This window comes from Lolium perenne, chromosome 5, assembly GCF_019359855.2.
Source record: "Lolium perenne isolate Kyuss_39 chromosome 5, Kyuss_2.0, whole genome shotgun sequence".
Taxonomy (NCBI): Eukaryota; Viridiplantae; Streptophyta; class Magnoliopsida; order Poales; family Poaceae; genus Lolium; species Lolium perenne.
In genome coordinates, this window is record NC_067248.2 from 245,338,828 (window position 1) to 245,354,541 (window position 15,714).

The 15,714-nt window shown below is 49.9% G+C and overlaps 1 protein-coding gene across 1 annotated transcript; it reads left to right on the forward strand.

Annotated features, from left to right (window-relative positions):
- Positions 1-11,870: 11,870 nt before the first annotated feature.
- On the forward strand, positions 11,871-13,908 carry LOC127298328 (acyl transferase 1-like). The gene is made up of 2 exons (XM_051328217.2): positions 11,871-12,308; positions 12,991-13,908. The coding sequence occupies exons 1-2, from the start codon at positions 11,871-11,873 to the stop codon at positions 13,906-13,908; spliced, it is 1,356 nt and encodes a 451-aa protein (XP_051184177.1).
- The last annotated feature ends 1,806 nt before the right edge of the window (positions 13,909-15,714 follow it).

The window sequence follows — 15,714 nt, forward strand, 5'->3', positions numbered from 1 at the left end:
ATCTGTGCATCCTCACCGCTATTCTCGCCTTGACTGAGGCTCGGGGGGCAGCTGGCCTGGTAGATGCTCTGTTTTTAGAAGCCGATTGGAGTGTCATCGGCTGGTCCTGCGTCGCAATCTTCTTCAAAAATGGTGAGTTCGTGCAGAAGAAGATCACTGGAGCTGGTGGGAGGAATTTAAGGGCTCTCTCTCGAAGGCAAGGGTCTTCCACATTATCCACCAGATCTCAAAGTTATCATTCGAGAAGTTGAAGGATAGATCGTGAAGGACTGATGCGTTGCCATCGGCTCATTGAGCATTGGCTAAGTGAACAAATCGGCAAAATCAGTATGAGGGGGAATCGGCTAAATTAGCTTAAAGGAAATCGGCAAAATCAAATTGGGGGAAATTCTTCATTGATAAACAGGATTTCTTATATGAAGAGCTGATTGCTCTCAAAAGGAAGTACTAGGGGATACATTGCCCCATCTACTACTACTGATCCTATGCTAAGGGTCCTATCTACGGGCCGTCGCTGCCCTCGTCGTCGCCGCTGTCGGCGCTACTCCCGGCGGGCTCGTCGTCGCTGCTGTAGCGGCCGCCGGCGGGGCCCTCGTTGTCCTCGTCCTCCTCGTCAGCGTCGTCGTCGTTGCTGTCGAAGTCGCTGAGGTTCCCCGGCCAGGGACAGAAGCTCTTGGCCGGCGGTTCGTCGGAGGAGGTGTCGTCCTCCTCCTCCTCCTTCTCCTCCTCCTCCTCCTCGGGGGAGGTGAAGTCATCACTGGAGAAGCGATCATCATCGCTCTCCTCCTCCGTTTCCCCGTCGGCGAGGAAGCGGAGGTCACTTTCCCCGTCGGTTGAGGACTTGTCGTCCTCAGACCAGACGGAGAAGTCGTGACTGGACTCCTCCCCGACTTCGATGGCGCGGCGGATGTTGGCCGCATGGGCCTCCCCCGGGTTCCACTCCGGCGTCGGCTCGCGGGAGGAGGAGGATTGGGTGGAAAGACCCGATGAGGCAGAGGAGGAAGAAGACATGGTGGCGCAGGAGGGCTTTTGGAGTGCTAATGCGAAGGGGATGAAAAAGCAGACTGTTTGGAGCGGTTAAATAAAAGGGGATATAGTAGAGATTCAATGCCGCAGCAGTTTCCGAGGAGATGGTGCCCAACAGAAAAAAAAAACTGCCAAGTCACGCGGAGAAGTTGAGAAGGCAAGGCATCATGATGAAGGATACTGCGACGGTTCTGCCACGACATGTCCCGACGAAGAAAAGCAGAGTGATTTTGGAATTATAAATTCCAAAACCAGGGGGCATGTGTTATCACCAGAATTTGACCGAGTCAGAGGTGGGCCGCGATCAAGATGGGCTTGAAGAATATACATGGAAGAATATACGTGAATCGGCCTTATATGCAAAGTTTGGGCTAGTTTGCCCGTGTATCTGTAATATAGTAGGATATGTGTCGATTAGATAGAGTTTGGCTCGTGCCCGGTTGGGATTATTCCCACGTTAGAAAGTCTACGGACTATAAATATGTATCTAGGGTTTATGAAATAAACAACAATCACGTTCACCACAAACCAATCTAGGCGCATCGCCAACTCCCTTGTCTCGAGGGTTTCTTCCGGGTAAGCATCATGCTGACTAGATAGCATCTTGCGATCTAGGCAGTACACGTTTATTCGCTGTTCATGCGTTGCTCGTACTGAAGCCTTTTTGATGGCGAGCAACGTAGTTATCTTAGATGTGTTAGGGTTAGCATTGTTCATCGTATCATATGCTGTCGTCGTGCAACCCTGAGACATCTAGCCGCCCTTACACCTATCTTAGGTGTAAGGGCGGTACCCCGCTTGATCATTATTTAGTAGATCCGATCCGTTATGGTTGCTCCTTGTTTTTCAAGGATTAGTTTAATATCTGCATAGTTAGGCCTTACAAACGGGTTGAAGGATCCAGTGGCGCGTAGGGTGTAGTTTGCTAGCCCTAGACAGGATGTTCCGAGGATCAACTTCGTGTTGGTTTTTAGGCCTTGCCTAGGGTCGGTTTACGATCACCGTGCGTGGCCGCCAGGCTCAATCACGAGTAGGATGTTCCGATTATGTGGTGAAAACCCTAAATCGTAGTAGGTCGTTTTAGCTTTATATTGATCAAGCAGGACCACCATATATTCGTACACCTCGTACGAATCATGGGTGGATCGGCTCTTTGAGCCGATTCACAGGACAACCTGAGAGCCGATCGAGGCTCGTATTTAATGTTTACGTGTATGCCATGCAGGAAACTAAGCGAGGCACATCCATCACCTTCCTGACCAGGTATAGGTCAGGTGGCACGCCCTTGCACCAGCATCGGACGTGCGTGCCGAACCTTTGCGGGCCGTCGCTCAGAGGGACCAGGGCCAGCCGCAGTCCTGGGAGCCTCCCGGCTCTACCGTGTTGCCCGTCGCTGCTCGCCGGTGGGTTTCTGACCGCAACACATTCTGGCACGCCCGGTGGGACAATCGTCGACATCAACCGCATCGCCATCTACATCTGAGATGGCGGAAGGCACTCCAGTCACGTACGAGGATCTGACCGAGGAGCTCAAGAAGAAGTATGACGAGGTCAAAGCAATCCTCGAAGCCGACCTCATCGGCTCTTTTCACAGAACCCGCTCACATGGCATCAGGTGGAAAGGGTTCTCACCTGAAGGCGCGCTCGATGGAGTGGACCTGTCCGCCCGTCGAAGAACGCACCAGGTCCCTGCGTCAGGAGATTAACTTCATGGTAGCTCACTCGCTGCACCGCCATTCTGAGAGCCTGGTGAACACTTTGGAGCGTGTCGCTCTTCGGGTGATCCAGAAAATCATGAGGCATCAGTACTCTCCGTCAGGACCAGCTCTCGGGACTTACCAAGGAGAGATGCCACTCCAGTCCCGTCCACTGCTGCCATTCGCGTTGGCAGCACCAGAAGTGCCGAATTCACCGGCGTACGTCGTCTACAAGATCGGTGGTGACCCTAGTGACTACCAGTTCTTGCATGAGGCGCCTAAGGAGATCCCTCACGGATACACGTGCACATACATGCCAGACTGCGAATCGGGCACTCACAAACCGGACTGCAACAGCAGGGACTTAAGAACAGCAGGAGGAACTTCGGCAACAGATCTTGAGAAGCAGACGTGGCTAGCTAAGTATGCCACTCCGACAAACCTCCAGAGCTCAGCTCCTGCAGTTAGCTCAGAGCTGGAAAAGCAAGCATGGCTGGCTAAGTATGCCACTCCGACGAATCTTCAGAGTTCGACTCCTGCAGCCAGCACCGCGGATCAAATCAGTACAATCCTGAGAGACCAGTTCGGCATGGTGCCGAAAAGGAGGACAATCGGCTATTCCAAGCCGTACCCCAACGAGTACGAGTTGATCCCGCTACCACCCAAATATCGGCTCCCTGATTTCTCCAAGTTTAATGGATCAGATGGTTCCAGCTCCATCGAGCATGTGAGCCGATATTTGGCACAGCTGGGCACGATCTCAGCATCAGATGAGCTGCGTGTGAGGTTCTTCGCATAGTCCCTCACAGGATCGGCTTTCGGATGGTACACATCGCTGCCACCAGACTCAATCCGGACTTGGAAGCAGTTGGAAGAGCAGTTCCACATGCAGTATCACTCAGAGGCTTCCGAGGCTGGCATTACCGATTTAGCACAAGTAAGACAGAAGCGCGGAGAAACAGTGTCAGAATACGTCCAGCGCTTCAGGACCGTTAGGAACCGATGCTATTCGGCTCGTGTGAGCGAAAAAGAAGCGATCGAGTTGGCGGTGGTGGGTCTCGCATCACCGATCAAGGACGTGGCCTCCCAAGAAGACTACCCTTCACCGGCGCACATGGTGCGAAGGCATCGATATGAACAGCGCCACCCAGATGTATACCAGGATAAATTCAAGCGTGCGGTGGTCTTGGTTGAGGCAGATGAAGACGAAGGCTCTGCGGGAGATCAAGAGGTAGCAGTGGCTGAATGGACTCGGGGGGCAAGCCCCGTGTCCTGCAAGTGGGTTAAGCCACAAGGTCCTCCAAGAGGGTTTGACTTCGACGTTACCAAGGCTGAGCAGATTTTCGACCTCTTACTTAAGGAGAAGCAGCTAAAGGTACCCGAAGGCCACAAGATCCCCACGGCGCAGGAGCTGAACGGAAAGCCATACTGCAAGTGGCATAACACGTTCACCCATGCCACCAACGACTGCAGGGTGTGGCGGCAGCAGGTCCAAATGGCGATAGAACAAGGGCGTCTAATTTTCAGCCAGTACGCCATGAAAGTCGACACACACCACTTCCCCGCCGTTAACATGGTGGAGTGCACTTACCCTGGAGGGTGCCAGCCAGGATTCTCGTTCAACATCAACATGGTAGGACCTGGACACCACTCTGGTAAGGACGGAGACGAGGGCAGCTGCTCTCATAGCAAGGACACAGAGGAAGCCGTTCCACGCGATCGGCTCCGTCACGATGGCAAGCGCTACATTACAGAGGGAAAAGTGAGGAATGTGAGATATCAGCGACCTCTCTCTGATCACCTCCTCAACAAGTACGTGAGTCAATATGACCAACGCCGACGATCCAACGACGATGGTGAAAGAGATCGTCTGGCTGGGGACGCCAGGAGACATCGTCGGCATGATCGCGACGAGGAGAGATATGAGCGCCACGCCAAGGAAAAGTCAAGAGAGCAAGACGATGAGGATAGGCACTGGACTGTCCCTTCTTCGTACATCGCTGGGATTCAGGAATGAGCCGATTGCCTACAATCGGCAACTGCCCAGAATGTAGACAGAAGAGGAAGGATGCAGCTAACGTGTCTGTGTTCAAACGTCTAGGGCCTCTCCCGCCTCGGAACAAGCACGCTGAGTCCCCTCGGGTGGAAGATCTAGAGGATTTGGAAGACGATGATGAAGAAGAAGAAGATAAGTACCACCGGCCAAGGTGGTGCCCTGATGGACTCAGCCGTTCCCAAAAGCGTAGGGTTCAGCGACTACGTGGTTTGGAGGAAGCCGAAAGGTTGTACCTGCACACGTTGAGGAAGGCGCGGCATGATCTGGCCGCTAAAATTCAGCGAACCCTGGACGAAGAAGGTCGGCCACAAAGGAAAGAGTGGCGCCCCAGACAAAAGAAAGCCGATGATGAAACATCGGCTGGCACAAACATGGTGTTCATCCTTCCGACGGAGTTTAGTGCTCCAGGATTAGACGAAGCACCTGTGGCACAACTTGACTGCGGCCCACGGCCAGTGATCTTTGAGAAGCCACGAGAAAGAAGCTACAGACATCTGAAGGCCCTGTACTTGCGAGGTTATATCGATGGGCAGCCTGTCAACAAGATGCTGGTGGACACCGGAGCGGCAGTCAACATTATGCCATACTCCATGCTACGTCGGTTGGGACGCTCTAGCTCGGATCTGATCAAGACCAACGTGACACTGAGCGATTTCAACGGCCAAGCGTCTGACGCACAAGGTGTTCTGAACGTGGATCTGACCGTAGGAAGGAAAACCATCCCTACGACGTTCTTTATTGTCGATAGCAAGAGCACCTATGCTGTCCTGCTAGGAAGAGATTTGATCCACGCCAACTGTTGCATTCCATCCACGATGCACCAATGTGTAATACAGTGGGATGGAGATGAGGTAGAGGTCGTCCATGCAGATGACTCAGCCGAGATTTCAACGGCTGGCATGAACGCTTGGGAGACAACAGGCCAAGAGCCACTCTCAGGCATCAATTTGGACGACTGCGAGCGCATTGACGTGACAAAGGATGGGGTTAGGCTGGTCTTATCCACCGGCCTGACCGTATAGCAAGAACAAACCTATGGACAAACGTGGCGAGGCCGATCCTTGGGATCGGCCCCAAAGATCTATGGAGGAACATTGCAAAACCTTCATTGAGCAATTCAATCAACATGGAGGCCGATTCCAGCAATCGGCCAAAATTATCCTCACCATATGTTCTGCCTGTGTTCAACGTCGATCTAATGGGCAGCGGTTTTACGTCGGCTGATGAGCTGGAAAAAGTCAACATTGGCCCTAACGGAGCCGACGTTCAAATACAGTGCCTTGGCTAGCTACAGAGCCGATATCCGCAGTTACCTGGCAGATTCGGCTCGGGGGGGCACCTAATCAGATGAACATGTGCGATACATATGCAGTAAAATATTGGGGGCCGATAGAAAAATCGGCCAGTAAAAAAAAATATTTACAGCCGATGCACAGACATCGACTCTAGTACAATTACACAGGATCTACCCGCTGCGTGTTCAAGACACGGATTTCGACCAAGTCGGTCTTCAGTTCAGCTTCGAGGCGAGGCCTTCTGCTTCCTTGAGGGAATGAACAATGAGAGCTTTCTCAGCTGCAATGAGCCGATTTTGGTACCCGAACCTGCTCTTCGAGGACTTCCAACCCTTTGCGCCAGTTCAGCAGTACTGTCAGAAGCGTCAGTTTTGGCATGCAAGGCAGCCTCTTTCTCATTAAGCCGTTGGTGTTTCGTCTACAATATCGGCTTTCAGCGGAAGAAAGGTGATCAATGGGGGCAAGTTTGGCTGACTCTGCATGGTGGCTGTCTCAGAATTACCTGAGTTCAAAGCCCTTTGTTTGATCTGTGCATCCTCACCGCTATTCTTGCCTTGACTGAGGCTCGGGGGGCAGCTGGCCTGGTAGATGCTCTGTTTTTAGAAGCCGATTGGAGTGTCATCGGCTGGTCCTGCATCGCAATCTTCTTCAAAAATGGTGAGTTCGTGCAGAAGAAGATCACTGGAGCTGGTGGGAGGAATTTAAGGGCTCTCTCTCGAAGGCAAGGGTCTTCCACATTATCCACCAGATCTCAAAGTTATCAGTCGAGAAGTTGAAGGATAGATCGTGAAGGACCGATGTGTTGCCATCGGCTCATTGAGCATTGGCTAAGTGAACAAATCGGCAAAATCAGTATGAGGGGGAATCGGCTAAATTAGCTTAAAGGAAATCGGCAAAATCAAATTGGGGGAAATTCTTCATTGATAAACAGGATTTCTTACATGAAGAGCTGATTGCTCTCAAAAGGAAGTACTAGGGGATACATTGCCCCATCTACTACTACTGATCCTATGCTAAGGGTCCTATCTACGGGCCGTCGCTGCCCTCGTCGTCGCCGTCGTCGCCGCTGTCGGCGCTACTCCCGGCGGGCTCGTCGTCGCTGCTGTAGCGGCCACCGGCGGGGCCCTCGTTGTCCTCGTCCTCCTTGTCAGCGTCATCGTCGTCGCTGTCGAAGTCGCTGAGGTTCCCCGGCCAGGGACAGAAGCGCTTGGCCGGCGGTTCGTCGGAGGAGGTGTCCTCCTCCTCCTCCTTCTCCTCCTCCTCCTCCTCGGGGGAGGTGAAGTCATCACAGGAGAAGCGATCGTCATCGCTCTCCTCCTCCGTTTCCCCGTCGGCGAGGAAGCGGAGGTCACTTTCCCCGTCGGTTGAGGACTTGTCGTCCTCAGACCAGACGGAGAAGTCGTGACTGGACTCCTCCCCGGCTTCGATGGCGCGGCGGATGTTGGCCGCATGGGCCTCCCCCGGGTTCCACTCCGGCGTCGGCTCGCGGGAGGAGGAGGATTGGGTGGAAAGACCCGATGAGGCAGAGGAGGAAGAAGACATGGTGGCGCAGGAGGGCTTTTGGAGTGCTAATGCGAAGGGGATGAAAAAGCAGACTGTTTGGAGCGGTTAAATAAAAGGGGATATAGTAGAGATTCAATGCCGCAGCAGTTTCCGAGGAGATGGTGCCCAACAGAAAAAAAAACTGCCAAGTCACGCGGAGAAGTTGAGAAGGCAAGGCATCATGATGAAGGATACTGCGACGGTTCTGCCACGACATGTCCCGACGAAGAAAAGCAGAGTGATTTTGGAATTATAAATTCCAAAACCAGGGGGGCATGTGTTATCACCAGAATTTGACCGAGTCAGAGGTGGGCCGCGATCAAGATGGGCTTGAAGAATATACATGGAAGAATATACGTGAATCGGCCTTATATGCAAAGTTTGGGCTAGTTTGCCCGTGTATCTGTAATATAGTAGGATATGTGTCGATTAGATAGAGTTTGGCTCGTGCCCGGTTGGGATTATTCCCACGTTAGAAAGTCTACGGACTATAAATATGTATCTAGGGTTTATGAAATAAACAACAATCACGTTCACCACAAATCAATCTAGGCGCATCGCCAACTCCCTTGTCTCGAGGGTTTCTTCCGGGTAAGCATCATGCTGCCTAGATAGCATCTTGCGATCTAGGTAGTACACGTTTATTCGCTGTTCATGCGTTGCTCGTACTGAAGCCTTTTTGATGGCGAGCAACGTAGTTATCTTAGATGTGTTAGGGTTAGCATTGTTCATCGTATCATATGCTGTCGTCGTGCAACCCTGAGACGTCTAGCCGCCCTTACACCTATCTTAGGTGTAAGGGCGGCACCCCGCTTGATCATTATTTAGTAGATCCGATCCGTTATGGTTGCTCCTTGTTTTTCAAGGATTAGTTTAATATCTGCATAGTTAGGCCTTACAAACGGGTTGAAGGATCCAGTGGCGCGTAGGGTGTAGTTTGCTAGCCCTAGACAGGATGTTCCGAGGATCAACTTCGTGTTGGTTTTTAGGCCTTGCCTAGGGTCGGTTTACGATCACCGTGCGTGGCCGCCAGGCTCAATCACGAGTAGGATGTTCCGATTATGTGGTGAAAACCCTAAATCGTAGTAGGTCGTTTTAGCTTTATATTGATCAAGCAGGACCACCATATATTCGTACACCTCGTACGAATCATGGGTGGATCGGCTCTTTGAGCCGATTCACAGGACAACCTGAGAGCCGATCGAGGCTCGTATTTAATGTTTACGTGTATGCCATGCAGGAAACTAAGCGAGGCACATCCATCACCTTCCTGACCAGGTATAGGTCAGGTGGCACGCCCTTGCACCAGCATCGGACGTGCGTGCTGAACCTTTGCGGGCCGTCGCTCGGAGGGACCAGGGCCAGCCGCAGTCCTGGGAGCCTCCCGGCTCTACCGTGTTGCCCGTCGCTGCTCGCCGGTGGGTTTCTGACCGCAACACGTAGGCTGAATGGAACTTATCGGGGATCGAGAACCTGAAAAGTGAGATTCACGGTGTCATAGCCGACTGAAAGAACTGGTTGAGGGCGCCTTTCCCCGAAGAATCCCGATGCCGAGGGAGTCGGGCAACCCCACCGCAAAATAAGCTGATCCACACACATTAAATCGGACCTGACTCGCTCCTTCTTCCTCCTCTCCTCTCCCCAGTTCTGTTTCGTTTTCCCTCCGTTCTCTTTCATTTTCCTCATATTCAAGCTATTTTTTATCCATTTTGTTGCCATTCACCAACAAATCTAGTAGCTAGATCAACTAGAAAGCAGTGCAAACTTTGATGTATTGATTGATGGGTTAGTTCGTGGAGTAGTTTTGGTGGTGATATGTGGTCTCTTCCTCCTTCAACTTCACATCCTCCTCCACGAGTCTCTTCCCCAGTCATCAAGCCAACATGTTTCTCCTCGTGATGGTTTTTGAGTCATCTCTCATTCTGCTTTCGAATGTGCAACAACCTCCTCTACATGCTCCTGCACCTTGAAGTCGGCACATGCACGGTGATGCCTATCCTCAGTCTCTTTGGCCGACCACGCAGGTTGCTCCGTGCCTATCCTCGGTTCGGATGTAACTTTTTCCCACGATCATTTTGATATATTATAAGTTTTTTTCGACGTCGTATGCAAAAGTTAATGCGGTTTTACCATTTTTCAAACCTTGTTTGCAAAAAAGTGAAAATTCAAATTTGTTAATTTTCCCTAATAGTAGGTTGCATAACATACAAGAATCTGAAAACATTTTATTTTTTGAATTTTCTATCATTTTCTTTTCTATTTAACAGTGCTAAAAAGGCGATCCAGGGGGTGGAGGTGCGTGGGGAGCCAAAAAAGGGTCCTGCCCTAGTCGCAGCCCACCGTAGCCCTTTAGTCCCGGTTGCCCGAGCATTGGTCTCGGTTCACTAGCAGAACCGGGACTAAAGACCCCATTAGTCCCGGGTCAAAGTATTTGGGGACTAATGGGTTGGGATGGAAGGCCTTTTTTCTACTAGTGCTCCTCCGTCGCAGGCAACGCCACAAGAGACCGACCACCACCAGGAACCAGCCATCGCTACCCACAAACCAACAAGCAGTACCATGGCAGCTCAACGAGGGAGGAGAGCACGAAGCAAGCCTTGCCAAAGATTGCCAAACAAAGATCCACCATCCGAAGATCTCGCACCTCCGCTGAGGAACCTACGGAGAGTTGCACACAGTATGCTCCAAAACGGTATCTTCAAGGAGAGCACGAAACAAAAGCGCCACCACCGCCCGTTCCGGAGATCTTGGGCTTTCGCCCGGAGCACGTAGAAGGATAGAGAGAAGCCCTAACGACGCCTCCAAGAAGGGGACGGCGTCTGTAGACGTCGCCGTCGTGGCCCAAACGGGCAAGGGTTTCCCCTCGGCGAACACTCTCCACCTTCTACACATGGTACTGATCGACGACAGCCGAACCACTGCCACCGAAAGCTGCTCGCCAGCCACCACGTCGCCCCCGCGGCCGTGGTTTCCGACCAGCACCTAAGCCACTGGCACACCCGCCAACCATAGTGACTCCCACCGTCCAGGGGCGCCACCCCGACGTCCAGACTCTGCTCGCCATGCAACTGAGGGATGACGGGAATCACCATGACCATGACGGTATAGGGCGTTGTAGGATCGATGCCCTACATCCCCCATGGTTGCAGGAACCACCAGATCTGGAGCAAGCTGATGGGCTCGGCAGGGCCCCTTCCCCGACCCGAGAGCGCCACGGCCAGACGCCGAGTTGCCCTGCCCATCCCTCTCCCATGTGTCCTCCTCAAGAGAGGCACCGCCGCTGGCCCGACCCGCCGCCGTGGATGACACCCCAGCGCCCCGAATCCAGCCTCCCTCAGCCACGAGCGGGCCGAGCCCACACCACCCACCGCTGCGGAAGCTCCGGAGGGAGCCGCTGTCGCCAAGGGCTCGCCTAGTCCGCGGAGCCACCGCGCCGCCGTCGTGCAGCCGCGCCACAACGCCCTACGCCTAACATCGTGCCCCCACCAGCCACCACGGCCCGTGCCACCGCCGCGTGAGGGAGAGGAGACACCAAGGCGTCGCCGGCGCCACCCAAGCTTCGCCCAGGTTACGCCCCCTGGCGGCGGCGAGGTGGGAGGGGAAGCAGGAGGAGAGGAACTGGCGGCGCCCATGATCTAGGGTTTCGCTCGGCGCTCCTGGGAGCGCACGGACGAACGTTGCTTCGTGTATCCTACCCAGGACTTGTTTTCGCCAAGTTTTACTCAAATTAATATCTCTTCTATAAGTGAACCGTAGGGGAAAAATGTTATTTTACCGGTTACAAATAAATTTATTACTCCTAATTTTTTACGGTAAATGGAATTGCCTAGAACCAGGGCTAACAATCACATCACCACAAGATGGAACGGTGGATCTGCTTCCATTGCAGCTAGCCAGTGGAGAGCGCTCGCTGCTAGCTGACGACGGACGAATCAAAGTTGACGGAGCGGTCAAGTAAGAATTCGCGCGCCGGCACGACTTGATTGTCCATAGACGGGCTCACTTGTTCAAAGAGTGACAACAACGATTCAAGCTTTCAACGATGTACACCTGGGTAGTTTTGTCATCATGCCGTTCTTGAACCAGTCACGAACTCACCATCAAGATGGACTCACCCGATGCCTATATATATGCATGTCCGGTACACAGCTAATGGCAAAACCACCACACCTAGTATTCTCTCAACTTGCATTGCCTCAGTACAACTCTCTCGCTCATTCACACAAGCACCTTTGCTTTTTCTGTTTCGCCGCCATGGTGACATTCACGGCACGGCGGAGCGAGCCCGAGCTGGTGCGTCCGGCGCGGCCAACGCCTATTGAGATAAAGGCCCTCTCCGACATCGACGATCAGTGGACACTGCGGTTCTATGAGTCCATCATCGGATTCTTCCGCGCCCCTCATGGAGGAGGCGCCAAGCCGGGCAAAGTGGCGAAGGGCATCAAGGCGGCCATGGCGGGGGCTCTGGTCTACTACTACCCGATGGCTGGCCGTCTGCGGACGATCGCAGGTGGAAACAAGCTGGAGGTGGACTGCACAGGGGAAGGAGTGATGTTTGTGGAGGCGACTGCGGACGTGCAGCTGGAGGACCTCGGCCAGCCGTTGTTGCCGCCGTACCCGTGCGTCGAGGAGTTCTTGGGAGATGCCGGTGACACCAGGGATGTAGTTGGCAAGCCACTCCTTTTCCTCCAGGTAAATGTTCTCTAACTGTATTTGCTATCTTCTTATGGCTGGTAATATATTGATTTCCCTATGCTTTTAGTTTATTAGTATCTCACTAGCATAAGAATTCTGGTAAAAAGAGGACACCAAAAAAGAATTGCATCACATTAAGAAATTTGCGGAACTTTATTCACAAGGTTAAATTTCCAACTTCGCGGCGAGAAAAAAAAGGGTGCTGGGAAACCTTATCAGTTTTATGTTTCTCAAATAAACTAACCTGAAACTTGGGAAAAAGAAGTTTTGAGATGAACTTGAAATTTATTTGATGTACTCAATACTTCAAAATTAATTAGGAGCTTTGTTTTTGTTGATTTGGTGTCATAACTGAACTGTATTATTCCACCTAGAGTTAAAATGATAGTTTGCATGCACTAAGCATGTTTCTAGATTTTTGTGTTGAGAAGCATTGAAGGTGTTAGCAAATAGGATGGATATAATGTAATGCCCTTCCTATTGAAAAAAGGCAAATAGGATAAGTATCAAATTGGCATTAATAATACCAATTAGTGCAAGGATAGATTATCTAAATTAAGCTCGCTTTGACGTGTCTTAGTTACTTCCACTGCTTATATGTAGTTAGTATTAATAAATGTTGTTGAGATAGCTTGTTAGCTTTTTTAGCTTACCTTTATATATGTGATATTCTTTGTAGGCGACAGAACTCAAATGTGGAGGTTTTGTTATCGGGCTTCATATATGCCATTGCATTGCTGATGGTTTTGGCATCCTCCAATTTATCAAATCTATAGCCGACTTTGCATGTGGTGAACTCATCCCAACAACTTTGCCCGTGTGGAAAAGAGATATCTTCGTAGCACGTATGCCACCCTCCATCACACATGCCTACCCGGCATATAAACCATTTCTTCATGGTTTAGACAACACGGGAGATGATGTGATGCTATCAACTCCACCAGAGAGCATGGAGGTGCAATATTTATTCTTTGGGCCAAAAGAGATTGATACTTTACGAAGACATGTCCCTGAACACCTTTCCAAATCTACAACAACTTTTGAGTTGCTTACCGCTGTCATGTGGCGATGCCGAACTTTGGCACTTCGTTATGGATCTAGCCTGAAAGTACGTGTCATGTTTACTTTAAATACACGTGGGAGAAGCGTTAATGGTGAAAGCTCCGTGCCACATGGTTACTATGGAAATGCACATTTCTCTCCAATGATTGAGGTAACAGTAAATGAGTTGGTGACCAAACCGTTGGCACATATACTTGAGCTAATGCGCAAAGTCAAATTGGAGACCACAAAGGATTGCATGAACTCCATGGTTGATTTGTTGGCATTATGGCGAGAGAAGTCGCCATTCAACATGGACATGACATATGAGGTTAGTGATACAAAGTGGGTTGAAGGGAATGCCCTACGATTTGGGAAGGCTGAGTTGGTTGCTGCTAGCACACCACATGCAGGAGATTTCACTTCAAAGTTAATAAGCTATCATATGAAGTGTAAGAATAAAGACGGTGACGACTCTACGGTGGTATCAATCTTACTACAAAATCCAATAATGGAGAAGTTTACAAAGGAGATGACTATTTGGTTGAAGAAGTGACAAAGATACACTAAGTCAATTATATTCTATACTCGCCTCTTCTACTTTATAGTCTTTTGACATTTGGATCAAAACATCGACCAATGTCAGATGTGTGCTACCGTAAAACATATAGGAAAATTAGAAATGGAATCACTAGTTGGTTATTCTTGTATGTATTCTCCCGATACTTTGTTTTATTTCTTATAAGCTTTCCTCCTTTAAAATATAAATTACAATGTGTATCTTTCAGCCATATACAGGAAGTTGGCATTCGAGATTATTTCTCTCGGTTTGACTATTTGTATGCACCAGATTTGATGGAAAAGAATAAAAATCATATTGTGAAAATGTGGTGTGCTGCGGCATGGTTTGTTACTCTATCATAGAGTTGGGATATGTGACCTACTTGTGTTGACCTTTTATACGCTGATTGGTCATTCTTTTTGGTTTGTGCGATTCTTGAAAGCTTAGGTTTATTGGTTTCTATTAATAAAAGAACATGTCGTTTAGTCATCAACAGCATTAAGCTAGTTTCTATCTATTTAATTTCGTAGACGGTCAATCTAAATATGTTGGCCTTGATGAACACACCAAGTGTGATGAATTTGCTTTGCAGGATGATTTTCTTATCCAAATACTAATTTCATTTTGTGAAACATTTTAGCATATTGTTATTACATAACTTTATTTGAAAATCTCAAGAAAATATGGACGATATGGTGTGACAACTTGGCCAACAATGTGGTGCATATTAGCCCAAAATAAGTGTCAATTGTGGGTGCAATTTCAGTTCAAAATGTGGCCTCTATGCCATTACCACCCGAATAAGAAAATCACACAAAACCAATGAATATTCTTACCTAGTAAAACATGGAAGCAAACTAACTCCAGAATATGTTCATCGACCTTAATCTTAGAGACATACTACCTTCCTTTCTCCAGGAACAAACCAACTCCCATATGATCTTGTAGGGAGATGCTTTGCTCCTTTTTTTTTAGATGGAACATTCCAATTCGTTAGATGATTTTATCCTATGATATAGGCTTTAAGATTTGGATCCTCTACCAGACCTTTCTATCAAACACACAAAAGGTATGAGATGTAAAGCAAATTTTCTAGTGGCGCTTTGACTTATCAGTCAAGTATCGATGTATGTTTATCCTCACGTTTCGGGATGCAGAATAAGTGGAGCGCACGATTAAGTTTTAGTATTTGTAACTTGGTGTAGCTTAATGGTGCATATAGGGGTGCACGAATCACTATGGTGAATACTTAACCGGCAGACCATGGCGCTGCTAGAATTGCATTTCTAGTATGAGGTGTAGTTGTGCATTAGTTGACGCAACATGCAGAACATGCTGAAAACCATGAGGCATGTCATTTTGATTTTTATAGTTGTGTAGAGTAAGTGTTCTCGTATGATCGTAAGTCGCCACTAGATAATCAATAAAGTTCTTGTTTTCTCTGAAAATCTATACCTAATAATAAAGGGAGAAGTGTTTCCTTGGTTTGGTCCGCCTAAATACGTTTCGTCCGTCCCCAAGACGCCTTCGTATCCGTCTGGTTTGTTTCATACGTCGCTTACCCCGTTTTCACATGAGACCAAACCGTTCACGTCAAAATCCAAGCCGAAGAGGATCCTTCTTCCGTGCACGCGCCGATTAAATCATAAGATCCTTATGCCTGTCCTCTACCAATCCAATCTATATTTTATGATGCAAGCCGCCGCCGTCCTCCTAAACTCGGCTGATCGGACAGTCCAACGCGCCCAAGATCGCAATCGCCGAAATCTCGTCAGCGTGGCTGCCCGACGAGGCGCTCTG